The 16,906-nt window shown below is 40.1% G+C and overlaps 1 protein-coding gene across 2 annotated transcripts in view; it reads right to left on the bottom strand.

Annotated features, from left to right (window-relative positions):
- Nucleotides 1–16,906, bottom strand: part of ryr1b (ryanodine receptor 1b (skeletal)) — a 106,441-nt gene that overhangs the window by 65,374 nt on the left and 24,161 nt on the right. For both annotated transcript variants that reach the window (XM_078166919.1, XM_033630812.2), the window contains 27 exons: nt 16,607–16,729; nt 16,407–16,508; nt 10,794–10,868; nt 10,578–10,656; nt 10,060–10,172; nt 9,844–9,943; nt 9,511–9,607; nt 9,341–9,415; nt 8,479–8,635; nt 8,201–8,365; nt 7,854–7,975; nt 7,453–7,639; nt 6,307–6,442; nt 6,120–6,215; nt 5,661–5,779; nt 5,238–5,371; nt 4,855–5,096; nt 4,568–4,760; nt 3,375–3,591; nt 3,172–3,276; nt 2,161–2,264; nt 1,978–2,061; nt 1,730–1,889; nt 1,472–1,619; nt 1,172–1,377; nt 411–585; nt 22–230 (listed from right to left, as the gene is read on the bottom strand). In XM_078166919.1, the coding sequence (XP_078023045.1) occupies nt 22–230; nt 411–585; nt 1,172–1,377; nt 1,472–1,619; nt 1,730–1,889; nt 1,978–2,061; nt 2,161–2,264; nt 3,172–3,276; nt 3,375–3,591; nt 4,568–4,760; nt 4,855–5,096; nt 5,238–5,371; nt 5,661–5,779; nt 6,120–6,215; nt 6,307–6,442; nt 7,453–7,639; nt 7,854–7,975; nt 8,201–8,365; nt 8,479–8,635; nt 9,341–9,415; nt 9,511–9,607; nt 9,844–9,943; nt 10,060–10,172; nt 10,578–10,656; nt 10,794–10,868; nt 16,407–16,508; nt 16,607–16,729 (3,723 nt within the window). The remainder of the gene's footprint in view (nt 1–21; nt 231–410; nt 586–1,171; nt 1,378–1,471; nt 1,620–1,729; nt 1,890–1,977; nt 2,062–2,160; nt 2,265–3,171; nt 3,277–3,374; nt 3,592–4,567; nt 4,761–4,854; nt 5,097–5,237; nt 5,372–5,660; nt 5,780–6,119; nt 6,216–6,306; nt 6,443–7,452; nt 7,640–7,853; nt 7,976–8,200; nt 8,366–8,478; nt 8,636–9,340; nt 9,416–9,510; nt 9,608–9,843; nt 9,944–10,059; nt 10,173–10,577; nt 10,657–10,793; nt 10,869–16,406; nt 16,509–16,606; nt 16,730–16,906) is intronic.

Genomic DNA, 16,906 nt, shown 5'->3' on the forward strand with positions numbered 1-16,906 from the left:
AAAGTGTCACTGAGTAATTACCTCAATATGATTGTGATCGGTGGGTACAGGCACAAACTGGGGCAAACTTTTACTGAACCACATGGTAATGTCTCGCTTCATATTGATAGCAAAAGGCTCAAATCCTTCCTGCAGGCCACAGATGGCAAAGTAGCGCAGGCTGCTGACATTCTGCCCAAGATTAATCCTTCCAACCTGAGACAGGCCCAGGGCACACACTGGGATAAAACCTGAGGGGACAAACACAGGAACGTAATTGGTAAAATTATTTAATGCCTGCTGTAAAGTTGTGCTCAGATTTGATACAAACAATGAATTAATGATTTATGTCAAACAAGTTTTATGTCAAGAGATTCTTCCTTTTTGTTACTGCTACTAATGCTGATCACACAAGGTAAAATGACTCTTACCTTCCCCAATTTCAATGTCTTTGAAAGCCATCTCCGAGCCTGAGTCACTGATCAACATTTCTCCGTTGAGTGTGAACATGATGTTCATCTCGGTCAGGTCAATCATACAGCCAACTACATCACCAGGTTGCCACTGGCGACCGAAGGGTTCATTCCCAATATGCCATCTTTGAGCCTGGAAAAGGTTACATCAATAAATAACTTAACTTTTAATTCCACAAAAAACACAGACACATAAATGTCAGCCTCTAGTGCACTCTACTTAAATTCTCTGACTACTTGGACTTGAAAAAAGTCAACGTTGAGTCGGGCATGGGAGATGTTTGCTTTTCTGGAAGAAGTTAATTTATTTTAACCCAAACTATGATTTTTTTTACCTCACCTAAATCAAGTATTGCCTTTCTGACACAAGGCCATCCAGGCAGTCTATGTACGGAAAACTTTTATGAACTGTATTAAGTGTATTTTTTGATGAAACATAGAGGCATGTTATCACTGAGGTTTGGTTTATTTTCACTTCATATCCCTAAATGTCTTCAAAATGCTATATTTTTGTTAGTTAGATGGACAAAGTAAAAAGCAGATTTACTGGACTGGCTCCATATGTCATCTTTTCATTTCAAAAACTTTTTGGAAAGAATCATGCATTTTTATTACCTACATTATTTTGACATTGACAAGCTCTTGATTTTCCCAGTCCACACTTGATTAAATTGGACTGATGCTGATTTAACTGAAGTGAACCAAAGATGAAAACTGACCTTATTGCCGTTAAAGACGTAGGCCAGTTCATCTGCGCCCAGTTCAGTGTCAGAGCGCACACTGGGACGTGCCCAGCCCACTCTCATCTCCCCTGTGGTTACAGCCTCAAACTCAAAGTACCACTTCCCTTGGGTGACGGCGTACGACTTCTCTGCCCTAAAGATTCGTACTTTGTCCCCGCGGGTGTTCTCAAGGCCATGGCTAGCTGCAGGGGAAGAGGGAAAAGACGTTTAAGTATGTTGAACTTGGTTGATATTCTGCATTCAATCAACACGTTTGTATGATGTTATCTGACTCACTGCTCTCCTGATCTGGAGGCTCAATGTTGTAGCCATAGCCAATGAGGGTGCGGACAGCATTGTTAACACTGTCTCGGTTCGTTTTCTTAGTTCTCTCATCCAGCAGGTTGTAAGGTACCAGACGAGGGTTTCGCTTATTCAAGATGTCCTGAGAAGCAAAACACAATACGACTCAATATAAAACAGAAAGTGTGACTCTTTGTACAGCTTATTAAACAAAATAAAATAAAGGATGTACTGAGGATTCAAAAAGGATACCTGCACAATACTGTAGGTCCATCCTTGTCGTACCCGATCCCTTGCCCAAACATTATGCCCATTTTCTGCCAGTTTTTCTACAAGCTGGTTCTGGTTTGGTGTCAGTTTGACATGGCTGAGGTCAAGGGGGGCAGGCTTGTATCCATTGGTCATCACGTAGCTAGAGGACAGACAAAGGTTCATATTAAGATATGCATAAAAGATAATGTAGAAAGTTTAAGCAGCCAGAAATTTCTTTGTCGACATACGTCTTGGGCAGCTTAATCTTCTTGAGGTTCTCCTCTGCCTTCTCGTCACCCATACCAACATGGCAACCCAGCGCCAGGAGAGTCCTGTGAGATTACACAACCATCAACCATTGTATCCAAGGACATACAATTCCTCCTCTTACCCTCACATCTCTCAAACTGAAACCTCAATTACAAACTCACTTCAGAGTTTCCGCAGACATCTGCAGGTTGTAGTTCCTCTCTGGTTCAGGGAGACTCTGGAAGTCCACCAGACAAGGATGGAGTTTCTTGTTGTCATCCCTGAACTGTGGAGGAAGATAATAGTGGGTTACTCACCAGTCAAAAAAATAGATAATAACAACAATAATGCCTCAACAGAACCCATCTTTTAATTAATTTCAGCCTGAGAAGGGGGTAAGTTTAGGTGTGTTTAGCCTTCCCTACATCTCTGTATTTTAGCATCATCTCTGCAAGTCTCATTCAAGGTGCAATCTTGTTCTAAAATCTTGCAGACTTTTCCACATTGACGAAATTTGCTAAACTTTCAGCCACAACGCTGAAAATCTTTATACAACACTAAGCTGCACTTTTCGTATTCCAACACAACAAACTCTTCTGGCACGTTTCTCTCCAGCTCTCACTAACATTTCCACCATTGCCTTTCTGCAACAAGTCACCTCTCCTGAGATTTCAGAACAAGACTACTCCTTGAGCAAGACTTGGTTAGACAGAATAACGAACAGACCAGATCAGTGAAGGGCAAAGAAAAATGTTTAATTTCTCTGTAGGGTCCTCTCCATAATATTGTCACACACTTAAAATAACAATATATATGAAAAAAACAAGCACTTTCAGTGGACATAAATTGATGGTGAACAATTGCACGTAGGGATTACATTGCAGCAATGTCTCTCAATACTGGACCAACTTCAAAAATTGTTACACAAAAACATAGGAAAATAGGGTCAAGGTTGAAAAATACCAAAGTTCCCTTGAAGGTGATGACACAAATCCTTTTATTAAAAAATGAAAAGTCACATACTGGGCTCCTATACTAAACAATGAACTACAGCCTGATATTTGTTGTAAAAATAATACATTATGTTTTTGAAATATTACTATCACATTACTCAAGAGCTCCAAATCATCTAAATCAGAGGCTGTCAAATCAATACTGTTGCATCTGTATTGCAGTGCTGACTCCATACTCACACTCCCAAAGGTCCAGCCCTGCTCGATACGGGTGACAGCCCAGAGCTCGTGAATATTCTCTGCCAGCTTCTCTCGGATACGCTCCAAGTGGGGTGGTAACACAATCTATACAGCAAAGGAAAGCAAGCAAACACAAAGAAACTAATATAGCAGACACTCTAATGACATCATCAGAGTGTGATTTTAGGTTTTGAGGCTTTTACCTGAACAGTGTCCACAGGGCAGGGGGTGAACGAGGTGTGGGTGAGGGACAGAGTGGGACCCAGCAGGTTGCGCACGCCTTGGAAGTCGTGCTTGTACTCCTTGATGGGTTCAATACGCATCCTCTCTCTAGGCAGCAGAGCCTCATAGCACGGGGCGTAGCCAGGCGGGGGCATGAACTTGAAGTCTCCATGACGACCACCAAGGAGGAACCGAGCCCTGATGTGACAGAAACAGAGTCAAGCAGTCAAATCTTTTTCTATTTGACAGAGAGATCTTTATGTACTACTTAAATCCTTTGTGGCAACAGTGCCTTGATCTTTATAAGACTCATAATAAAGAAAACATCGATTTGCCATTAGTACTGTCTCAGCACTGTGAGGGATCATTACACACAGCAGCTGTAAAATCTCTTCTGGGGGACAAGACACTGTAGGCTTCAGAGGGATTATTTGAAAGATCATTTCAAGGATTTAGACATATTTATAAAATCAAAACTAAAAGAATGAAAATGCATGTAAAATGCAGGACTGATTGAAGCTTTGGTTTTAAAGATATATGCAGGACTTTTCCTAAAAAAAACAATCATCACTTATGACCCACTATAAATGTGTGGCAGTGTATTTTTCTTCAGAGGCTATGCCCTCTGCCTTTATTTTCTTATTTTCTTCCTATTTTCTGTGTCAGAACATTTATGGGGGTGTACCCCGACAGCGCTCAGGTGAGGTTGGGACTTTACAAAAAGGTAGTAGGCAGTAAGCAGCAGGCATCTAAGAAAGACAGTGCCAAAAAAATGATAATATAGCGAGGCAAAATGCCAGTTGACAGTGAATGTGGGGTTGGCTTTTACTTTTGCTTTTGCTAGCGAGCCTGTTCACAGTCAGTAACCGAGAATGGTACTTAGTGTACCTTTAAATATTCTGCCAGGTTTTTAGCATTTTTGTTTATGATTTTGAAATTCTGTATGTATATTCCTGCATCACTGATGTATAAAATCACACAACTTTAACCTACTAAGAAACCAAATCTACCTCTGTGCCTGCATAATTGCACTGCATTAACATTTGCTACATTAATTTACTGTTGTACTGGGCAAATGAAGACATTAACCTGCAAATCAATGAAATTTGTAATTAACTCAACACAAAATGACAAAATAAACTGAAACTCAACTTTCTTTTTTGTTTCTACTTACTTGACGCCTGCAGAGAAGCTGATGACAGGGAAGAAGAGGCCATCCACATTGAAGTTTTCAAACATGCCCTGAACTGGGTGGCCGTTGATACGGAAGGAGATACTGGGCACGCTCAGATCCAGACAGCAGCTGACGACATCATCTGCAGCCAGGGTGTGCGCGCTGGGCGAAGCCACCTGGCGAGGTACAGTACCTGAACGGCAGAGCAGAGAGTGAGGAAGTCATATAATATGACATATAGCAATGTGGAAAATGGTGTAGTAAATAAGTTAGGGGAATCATCTTACCTGACCATAGATGCAGTCCATCATAGCCATAGGAGTACAGGTCATCTCCCACACCGTTGCCTCCCCAGCCTTCTCCTCCTCCAGGGTAGGGGCTGTAGCCCTCAGTCATAGCCCAGCCCACACGCAGGTGGCTGGCCTGCGCCGTCACGAAGGGTTCCACGTAATCTACCATCATCTCAAAGTACCATTTCTTATACTGCGTGGAGCCCTCACATGTGCCCAGGAAGATGTTAGGTCTGACACTGAGCACAGAATAGAAAGAAAACATTAGCTTTAACAGACAGCACTTGACAGAGTGGTTGTTGACTTTAACAAGAAAAATATGAGTTAGAAACAGAAAAGACCCTTTAATTTATAGAACAGATTAACAGCAGTTCAAGTACCTTGTGGCATAGTTTACAATGTTGGTCTGCAGCAAGAGGTCACGACCCGGGAGGAGATTTTCAGTGATGAGGTTTTGGTTGGACCTCACAGCTACACCATTACACACACAAAGAGAGCGCAAGACATCCAGGACCTAAAGACAGGACCAAGACAGACATTACAATCAGTTCTGTGTTTAAATGTGGCAGAGCAGAGCAGACAGTTCACACTGTCATCCACTGGTGACAACTGTTAAAGGAATTCTATAACCAATAAGTGTTTTTTTAATGAGCCAAACACACTTTTAGGATGCTATAACTTTCCAAATCACCACCTGCAAAAGTGTCTGGTTAAGTAGCCTACCCTGCCAGCTGGCACCAATTGATTGGCTGCTGGCTGATGTTACTTTCCTACCCTGCTTCTGGCAGTAAAAAAAGACAAACCTTGTGGTTCCTTCCATGCTTGTCCAGAAGAGAGATGATGGATTTAATGTGGTTCTCCTGGATGATGTTCAGAACCTCAGGGCTTTCAATTAGCACACAGTACAGCACCTCAAGAATACCTAAATGTATAGAGAGGAAGAATATGATCAGCTCTTGGCAATTTTTAACAGCAGTAACAGGCAATGCATCAATAGGAGAAAGTAATGCAAGAGGCTAATACTTTAAGACATCATTAATAAGAACATGGTTCAAAAGAAGTAAAATGGCTTAAAAACCAACTACACACAACACGGCTATCAAAGAACACAAAATTAACTACTCAGATCTACACAGAGATTTGTGCCTAAGGATCTCATGAGTCTCAAATATTTAAAAGTTTAAGCTGTGTCTAATAAGTACAATCAGTCCAGCCAAACCTTAGAAGCAATTAGTCAATTCGAAGTGAGGTACATGTGATACCTGAAGAGGCCTCCAGACGGTCCAGCTTGCTGACCAGCCAGTCGAGGTTGTCACAGAACAATGCACAATTAGAGCGGTTGCCTCGAATTAGAGAAGCTGTTCAGTGGAGACACAAATGAAATGATGTTACTTTATTCAGTACAGGTAGCATTTCATTTGTACTTTAAGTTTATGGTGGTAATTTTACCCAGCAGCTCATAAAGAAGGTTGACAATCTCCTTCCAGGACTCTGCGGCTTCCTCCCCGGCGAATTCAGAAAAGTGAGCAGCAGTGTTGTACACGTTCAGGCGGTCGATGCACTCCAGCACGATGGTGATCATTCCCTGAGAGAGAAAGAAAACAGAAACACAAGGGGGGGCAGAAAGGTTATGCACACATCATTCTGATTACTTTTTAATATGTATTTTGTTGCTGTTGGTGGCAGCTTTGTGCCTTTGGGTTAAGGCTAGAATTAGGGAATTCTAAGGCTGATTAGCTGCAGGGTTGTGCAGTGGTGTGGGAATGTCACTTAAATGGCCCACTTGTGGGGGAGTGGAGGGTGGAAACTTTATTTTTATTTTAACTTTACTTTAAACTTTATTATCTTTATTACCACAAAAAAGACACACGTATGCACACAAAAATAAAGTCAGTACTCTCCTTTTAAGCACAGTACACACAAGATGTTCACACAAAACTTAATTTATTTTGTTCAATATAATATCTGATGATAAAAAGAGACTGTATTACTTGTTTCTGTGGATTGTGGACATCTTTCCGGTCTGACTGACAGTCACAATTGGCCACCACAGTGTGACATTAGGTTGTGTTTCTACAAATCTGTTTCAACTTTTCACATGAATAAGAGGAGTGGCATTCTTGCCGCAACACTGGATTTGGTGCGACTGCAGTCTGAGGTAAATCAAAAGTTGGGGTGGTTCAGGGTAGTATTATACACTTGGCACTAACTCAAGTAAGGTCCTCACAAATACAGCGATAAAACGTGTGTGTGTGCTTGTCCATTTTTTTAAGACTTGGGATTTGGTTCAAGTTACAAGTTAAGGTTTTGGTAAGGGTTGGGTTTAGGTATGTAGGTTAGGGTACCCGAGCTGTATGCTATGGTATAAGTCAACACATTGTCTTCACAAGTGATAAAAACAAGTATAAGTGTATGCGATGTAAAAGTTAAGAAAAATAAATAAATAAATGACTTAACAAAACTGCATGAGGGCATAGAAATCAAGTTCCCTCTTTGCATAGTGAATGTAATTAAGTTATAGGACCAGACTGTAAAAATCAATCGATATGGGAAGTGTGAGGGCGTGTGATGCTTTCCAGGCAGCATGCAGATTACCTCCTCTTGGAAGAGGTTCTGCCGGTTGCGGAGAGAGCGAAGTTTGGTCTGCTTCTCCTCGTGCTCCAGTTCCTCCTCGGGAGGACGAAAGTAGAAGATGAGATCCTGAAGAGAGAGGATGACCCCCTCCAAAGGGAGCGACACGGACCCTGGTGACTTGTTCTTTCCACTCAGAGAGTCCAAACCCCTGAAAGACCACGAACAAATCAGCAACAACTGTAAAAACATTTTTTTATCCTTCTCCATAGTTTGCATGTTTCAGATCAAGATATGGTCACATTACAATGTGGACCGTAAACAGATGAGCATAATGAAGATATCAGGTAATTTTTATGAAGACTGTTGCATTCTGTCATTATGAGAAATTTTGTCCTCCCACATTTGAAAATGTATATACTCACTTGTTGAACTGCCTGAAGAGGCCAATTGTGCTGAAAATCATTCGAGCAGCCTGAGACTCTTCAGTTTGGGAGCGGGACACAGTTAGAGCATCGTCCATATGACCCTCCTGGTGCAGAATGACCTGGGGACATGGACAGCATAATTATGTTAGAGATAGTATGCTCCAGTTCTCTCCATCCTTCTCTAACAAGGTCCATCTTCGGTGCCTGTGTCATGTAACAGCTATGCGAGTATGTTTATCTTGTCCTTAAGATACTGGGGAAGTTTAAGAAACCAGCTTTCTCTTACGAACCCCAAAGATATAAACACAACTCTTGCTTATCTCCACCATCAGAATTATGCAAACCTTTCTCTTCATCATTCCCAAACGAGCAGCTTTGGCATCAAGGGCGGCATATGTGAGCCACAGGCCTGTGGACACGTGCTGGACGAAGCACATGGACTCTCCATACTTTATCTCTGGAATGCCCATCCCTTCAACATCACGCTTCTGAGCCACATCCACCTTCTCCTGCTCAAGGAAATCAGGTGGAAAGAAGGGGTGGAGGGAAATCATAAAGAGGTCAATAAGTGAAGAAGTCAGCATTATAACAGACAGACAGAAACCAAAATGTTAATTCTGACCTTTGAAACACGGAAGCAGAAAGCGGATAGTTTGGTGTTGGCCCTCTCTGGGTCAACCACCAACAGACCTTTCTCCTCATCCATACACAGGTACCGGCCTGTGGTAATGTGGCGAATACGGAAAGACTGCCCCCACTTCATATGGCTACCACTCCAACTACGGGAAGAAAGTGAGAAAAAAAACATTATATTAAAAAACCAGCTGTTGATAAAAAAAATTGTCCTTGTGGTCTAGAGGTTTATATGTAGGCTTGTCATAATAACTACTTTTGTTGGATGATATATTGTCCCAGAAAAAATTGTGATAAACAGTATTTTATGCCACTGATTTAATGATATTATATTAGCATAATAATGCAAGTACACCCTCTCAAATAGCAATGAACTTTTAATTCTATCAAAAATGACAGCAAAACATGTCCTGGCATAGTTTCTTCCTGTTCATTTGGCTTAGGTGCTGTAGAAAAAGAAAAAAAAAACAAAAAAAAAAAACACTTAGGCCTGCGTCTAAATCTTATAATGGTCCGGAAAACCCAGCGATTTACTTTGACATCATGTTGGGTTAAGATTTTGATGATCATAACATCCATTTAATCAGTTCATTTATGGTTAAGGACATTTATCCTCTTGTCTCTTTTTAACACATTTTTAAACTGCTAATTAAATAAAGGAAAAATGCTTAAGGAAAAAAACTTTGCACAACCATTAAAGTAAGAAGTTATGCCAATAATTCTTATACTCAAGCAGATTGCTCAGTTTTAGTAATAATATAGGGCAGGAAAATACTCCACACCTTAGATTTATCAATTTATCACAAAAAATATTGCTTATTGTGTAAAGGATGCCTCGAGGGGACAATCACCTGATTCTGAGAGGCTCCAACCTCCACAGGGATCGAGCCTGACTGCACACAGCACCGCCTTCATAGTGAGCCATCCTGCAGCGGAGTCAGGGCACAGACACATACAATCAAACAGTATCAAATAACAGGATATTTTTCTGCTCGGAAATACTGTGTCCTCTTCCTCTTACCTGCGCTTTTCTTCTCCTTCCTCTGGTGTAGCGATGGCCAGACACTCGTCCATGTGGCCGTGGAACAGCCTGAGAACGTGACCGCCTGTCAGAAATCCTGAGAGGAGGAATACACACCACAATAAGTGCAGAAAGTTGTCATTTCTGATTACACACAATATCACAATATCATCCTCCAAATATTCTGCATGCTTACAGCTGACATTTAAAAATACAGACATATAAAACTGGTAGATCACCAATATAAATAAATGTGTACAAGTGTGTTTATGAATTGCGTGGGCTGCATAGCATTGGTGGCAGTGGAGCACGATGTGTAAAGCACGTTTGTACCCTCAGCTAGTTCACATCCCGAACTAATTGGATTCATGTTCCACAGAGTCTGCATGAAGGAGGCATCCACCATCAAATCCCCACTGGCATAGGACAAGTGCTGAGGACAGTGGACAAGAATAGGCGGGAAAAGACTGAGTTTAGCACAGCTTACACATGTCTAAGCTATCTTCCATTGTGCAACAGTGAGGTGGACAAATTTATCAGGAGTCTTACCAGGTATCTCTCAGAGGACACACTGACAAGGATGAGGTCATCACCCACCCTGACCTTTTCACCTTCTGACCTTTGCTTGGAGGCTGGGTGAATAGTCCACCAACATGCCTCACCTGCATGAAGAGGAAGAACAGACAGCGACATTAGTTTCCCCACAGAGACACAGAGAATTACAACTGAATGTTTACTCAAGTGTATTGAAACAAAAGCCCTCTCTGTTCACCTACAACACTCCCACTCCCTCACAGCACCCATTATCATAACGATGCTTCTATTTCTCAGCCAAATTACAGTGAAAGGAATATGCCACAATAGAAGATATGCACTGTTGACTCAATTTATGTCAGTAGCTTCAGATGGCCAACTCAGCAAAATTCTAAAACCATATTAGACTCATAAAAAGCAATTTAACAATTCTGCTCGAGGATAATGAGTTTCAGTAATCAGTTAAATGCAGGCTGAGAAAAAAAAAGCATTGTGTTACATCTTGAAAAAGGATTTCCAAGAGTAGTTTTTACCAGTGGAATCTTCCTGTAAGCCCACGTCAAAGGCCAGCTTGTCTGTGAGTGACCGAGATGTAGTCAAACAGCTCAGGTACTGGGAAGAAAGTTTTCATTCAGGACATGAACACCACTTTGCCAAAAATGCATATAAAAATATGGCTGTATACTACAGCATGGAAACTGAAATCAAAGCTGCCTTTGTTCAATTAGTTTCTTTGGATGCAGTCTTACCATGCATGAGTGGTAGTGTCTCAGAAGGATGGCATGACCATACAGTAAGGTACGATGGCCTCCACCTTGGGACGACTGGAGGGAAGGAAGATAAAGAGATCAGCCTGTCAACATCTACTGTACACTTCAAATACACTGATTAGACAGGGAGGAAAACAAGGATATATATTTTATAAAGTCCAGAGGTCAGAGGAACACATTATTTAGAGCCAAACTGTCAATGAATGTGATCAGCCACGTTGCCGGAAGAAAATGTTGGCATTGTACATTTCTGTAAACCACAAATACACAACATTTGCATGTTCCATAGAATCCAATCAGTGTTTCTAATGTGACGTTAATATATGAGCTGACTGTTATTGGGAAATGGTGGGGACAATGGGTGGCGGGTCACCTGGGCAAGACACTTGACAAGCTGCAGACCACTGTTTGAGACTGACAAACAACAAAACCAGTTGTTTTTTAGCGAGTCATTGCTGTGTTTCCATCAGCTTTTTAACCCCCTAAAGGAGGATGTTTTTAGGGACCTGTAGCTGATTTTCCTGATGTTTTTAGCCCCAAACATGGGTGTGTTTCAGGGGCTCATCACTGTGTCTCCTGTAGCTTTTTAGCCCCAAAATGTGAGTGTATTTGGGGGCTCATTGCTGTATAAAATAATGTGCAAATGTAACATACCAGTGGTTTGCAGAAACATACAATACCAACGTCTTTTCCAGCGACTGAGTTGCTGTAATCTCAACATATCATCAGCTTGCAATGACATACTGTAAGTTGTTTAGACTGTACTTTATAATTCTATGTTGTATTAGCACTGTATGCTCACAATTTTGTACATTAATCTTACTGTATATATTGCATATGATGTGTAAGATTAGACTGTTTACTCCATGTTGATCCTTCGGAGATCTACTCTCATTTTATTTTAGAGATGGATAAATAGGAAAGATTAGATTGGTATGGATAAGATGGCTGTGCAAAGTGAATGTAAACAATGGTGGCAATTTAAAACTTGAGTGCATGTCGAGGGTTTATTATTGTACTCTTAAGGAAAAAAATCCCTGAAAAGGATACTGATGTGAGTCATTTGTAAATAATAGTTATTAAACAATATTAATAAACAGCTCCACATCACTGAGCAATGACTTTTTACCTAAACAAATACTGTACAGAACGTGTTGGGGTCCATTCTTATGCAAATACAACATAATAACAAGAACCACATCAATAAGAAAGCAGTGTAGAGATACTGCTGAAACTGGGACATTGCTACACTATAAATCATAGCTCTTAGAGAAGGTATCACAATGATGTGACTGACAAAGCAAAAAAAAAACACCAAACAAAAAAAAAACGTACACCTTTGAATCCAGTCACCACAGATTATTACCTCACACAAAAGGCAAACATAACATTAATCCATCCTACCTTTTCTCAGCATACAGCAAGAATGCAACAAGAAAACACAAATACTGCAACAGTTACACATGGATCAGCCAAATTAAACCATTTAGTCTAACAGACAGGAAGATAATGCTTAGCCTTTTTGTAGGGTTAAGCACCCATAATCTACTTGGATGAGTCTGGGGCAGGTGTGTCAAGTGGGAGCTTTATACCATTAACCCTGGTCTGCATTAACACTAGGCTTGGTTAGGACAGGTGTTGGTGGTGGTTGTGTGTGTGTGTGTGTGTGTGTGTGTGTGTGTGTGTATTAGGAGGGAGATTGGTCTGCCCAGAGGTCTGGTGGTGTCTGGTTTCCCCATCTACCCCTGACAGTGGTGGGTGGGCCTCTCCACTGGGCTGCATGCCATGCTATTCTTATCCTCCTGCTCGCCATTAGAAAAGCCTGGCTCATCCACATCTTTCAACTCCAATGAGGCCAGGAACGGACTAAACTACGAGCTATAATGCAACTAATAAAATGCTGCAAAAAGAGAGCCTCTCTTAAAGCAAGATTAAGTTACATAAGCCTCAGCCAAACAAGGTTTCTTTCGCCTATTTTTTTTAGAAAGACGAAATATGAGGTTTTCTGTCCATGTCAGCTACAGTAAATCCATCTCTACTGTTTTACGGACTAGCTGGTGAAGAGTCACAGGAGCTGTAGTTAAATCTTAACAATACATTTGTTATTTCACCTTGATTTTAACAATGAGGTGCTTACATTTTGTCTTCTAAACAGGTATAAAACTTAGCAAGAGTATGGCCAAAAATACACAAACATAAAAGAAATACTTGGGAATAGTTGAGAACTGAATGCTGAGTGGGTTGGTACCTGAGTTTATCGGCACAATGCCTTCTCGATCTGGGGAGTGTGAAAATCCATCTTTGATTACTGAATTATTACATTTCATCAGTTAAATACTATACACTGGTGTACCCACTTTCACCATATTTTGACTTAGAAACTTTGCATTAAATTATAGTCCTGATTTAGAGGGACTTGCATCAAACTTAGATTTCTAGATGATTGCATATATATCAGAATGACGTGATATTACCCATGTTTGGCAAGTTATCCTTTAGAAAAGAAAAACACAACACCAAACAACAGAGTTTAAGCCATTAAACCTTTAAATGTTGCATGGATTTCTATGTATTTCAAGTGAGGCCAGATAGATAAGGCTTGTCTAATTACCATTTTTTGCAGCAGTGTGAAAACATTTTCTGTATAAAAAGGGAATGAGGAAACAAAGAACAATGTGCTGACACAAAAGGATCATCAAACAAGCTGAAGTACCATGATATTTATCATACAACAATGAGGATACATGTGCTGGTGATATTTTTTGCATGAAATGCAAATGAATGATACATTGTGACACCTTGGCTTTCTATTTAAGAATAGATAATTCAATCATACACATAGGCTAAATGCTTAGTAGAAAAAAAGGCCATAAGTGCATAACACACTGGCTTTTAACTGCAGATTCAGCCTTTTTTTGTCAAATGAAAGCAGCTTAGATTATCTAAAATTAATCTAAAGATAATGGACTTATTTGCTTGGACCCCATCAGTTACTGTAGCCAGAGTTTAATGACAGTTGTATAGAGCGATCACCACCTCGTGTGAGGGCTAAACAGATATGAATCAAGACGTGTGAATGATACAGCACTATTTCATTTAATAGGACACCCAGTGGGCAACAGGACAGGAACAAGGACAGTTGCCAGGTTGGTTGGGACACACATTACAGGAAAACAGACATTATTAACAGACATACCCATTGGTCCAAATCGACTGCCTGCTTGGCAGAGAGCAAGAAGGGAAGGGAAGGGGAGGGGTGTAAGATAACAAGTAAAAAAAATGATGGACAAACGCCCAACCAGTGATCCATATTTAAATAAAAAAGTAGTCCCACTAAAGACAAACAAACAAAAACATGACTGGAACGTGATATCAAAGCAAAGTCTTCTAATAAATGAACTAACATGTTTGTCCTGTTAGAAGTTTGACTACTGTCTGTAGATAAATGATAAAAACAGGCATACATTTTAAATCATAATCTAGAATCTGGAAAAACACATAAAACCATAATTTATCATCTATCAGGCAAAATCTTGTACAATGTACAGTACAGGCCAAAAGTTTGGACACACCTTCTCATTCAGTGCGTTTTCTTTATTTTCATGACTATTTACATTGTAGATTCTCACTGAAGGCATCAAAACTATGAATGAACACATGTGGAGTTATGTACTTAACAAAAAAAGGTGAAATAACTGAATAACTGCCATAATATGAATTTTAACAGTTGTCCAATAGGGCTGTCAGCTGTGTATTAACCTGACTTCTGCACAACACAACTGATGGTCCCAACCCCATTGATAAAGCAAGAAATTCCACTAATTAACCCTGATAAGGCACACCTGTGAAGTGGAAACCATTTCAGGTGACTACCTCTTGAAGCTCATCGAGAGAATGCCAAGAGTGTGCAAAGCAGTAATCAGAGCAAAGGGTGGCTATTTTGAAGAAACTAGAATATAAAACATGTTTTCAGTTATTTCACCTTTTTTTGTGAAGTACATAACTCCACGTGTTCATTCATAGTTTTGATGCCTTCAGTGAGAATCTACAATGTAAATAGTCATGAAAATAAAGAAAACGCATTGAATGAGAAGGTGTGTCCAAACTTTTGGCCTGTACTGTATATTATATATATCCCATTTTGTTCTACTTTTATTATGAGTTTCATAGCCAGGGTAAGCAGACTAAAGAATTATTTTTAGGAAATATGCTTGGTTGTCCTCTACTCATAGTCACATGAGAGGATTAATTACAACTTTATATATCTGAGTCCAGAACAAAGAAAGCTCTTCTGGTACCTTTTTTTTTAGCCTAGACAGATGCAAAGGACCAATATGTCTTCAAATAACTCCCAAACAGTCTTGTTTACATGTCATATCTTGTTAGACAGCAAGCTAATCAGATGGTTGTTTAAGAGTCCCACATTAGTATGAAGCTGCCCAAGCTGGATGTGTTAAACGTTATTTCAACATGTGTTTGTAGCTACAGTTGGTAACTTTTATAAAAATATTTTTTTGTAATATTTGCTTAAGTACATGAGACTGAAATCTGTGAAAAAAAATATGTTCCTCCTCCTCCTCTTGTGCATCTAAAGGCTAGAATCTATCGCAGATGAAGGACAACAACTTACCAGAGCAGAGGAGTCTGTAACACAGCTGTCAATCATGTCTCCAAACTGTCAAACTAGGCAGCACTGATCAAATACTAACCAAGATTCTGTTATTGCATTTCCTATGTCTCACCTTAAATGTGTTTAGAAACATATTTTAGTGTACTGTTTAGCTGTAAAATTAGAAAGTTTTGCTTTGACAGTAGGGCAGTGCATAGTTTTTGGCAAGACTGATTCCAACATTACAGCCAGGTTACAAACTCTCATTTGACAGCTAAACAGTACACTAAAATATGTTCCTGAATACATCTGAGGCGAGAAATAGGCAAAGCAGTAACAGCATCTTGATTTGACAGTTTGACGACAGTTCATGTGCAGTGGTTTCTTGCAAATGCCATTAAAAGCACAATGAGGATGCAGAGGAACATGATTTTACTTCACAGATTGTCTCACGTACTGTTGTGTGGATGTAGTGACAGTTTCAGCAAATATGACAAAAAGTTGTTTTTATGAAAGTGACCAACTACAGCTTTGATACATCACAAGATACAACATGTAAAAAGGACAGTTTTTAAATTTATGGAAGGCTGTTTTTGATGGAGGTGTGAAGACCGCAAACATTTCCAAACATATTACAGTGTTACTCTCAGTAAAAGGAATTGATGCTTGATGCTTAAGCAAATCTGTCAACAAAATCAGATTAAACAGTTTATCTCAAATCTACATCAGCAATGCCAACTAAAATTTAAGAACTCCACCATGTGACAGTGAGAGGGACAGGATTTAGTCACAGTAGAATACTTTGTCAAAAGAACAGATACATTTTTTCATCAGTCAGAAAAGACGGGGAAAATATTTCTTTCTTTGTCATTCATAAACCAAATTTCTTCCTTCTTATATCTCTGCAAAAAAACTTCTCCATCCCCTCTCCATATGTTCTTCTACCTTTAACTCAATTCTTTATTTCTGTTTTTGAGTCCTACCTCGGTCATCTCCACCGTGTTGGCCAACATCTCCTGCAGAGCGCGGACCGACAGGGACTGCTCCAGAATGAAGGTACATATGGCCAGGTCCGGGGGCACATTCTGCACCATGTACAAACATCACAGAGGAAAATCAAGGTTGATAAAAACAAGGTGACAAGCAGTACAGGACAAATAAAGGGAGGAACCCAGCATCTTACCTGAGCATTGGATGTGGTTTCCAGGAAGCAGAGACGGTTCCCAAAGCCCTCGCAGGACAGACATAGCTTTATCTGCTGCTCCTTCAGGACGGAGGCAGTGCACTGCAGAACGACTTGATCATCCTGCAGCCAACACACAAACACATTTATTCACTGGCCTTTCGTTTTTAGGACACATAATGTTATGCTTACATTCTCAACTACACACTTATTTCCATTATATCTGCTAATGTTTGCTGCTGCTTGTCCCTGATACGCCTGCTTTTTCATGTATTTTTTTTTCACATTGTTTTGTGTTTT

This window comes from Epinephelus lanceolatus, chromosome 4 (assembly GCF_041903045.1).
Source record: "Epinephelus lanceolatus isolate andai-2023 chromosome 4, ASM4190304v1, whole genome shotgun sequence".
NCBI classification, from domain to species: domain Eukaryota; kingdom Metazoa; phylum Chordata; class Actinopteri; order Perciformes; family Serranidae; genus Epinephelus; species Epinephelus lanceolatus.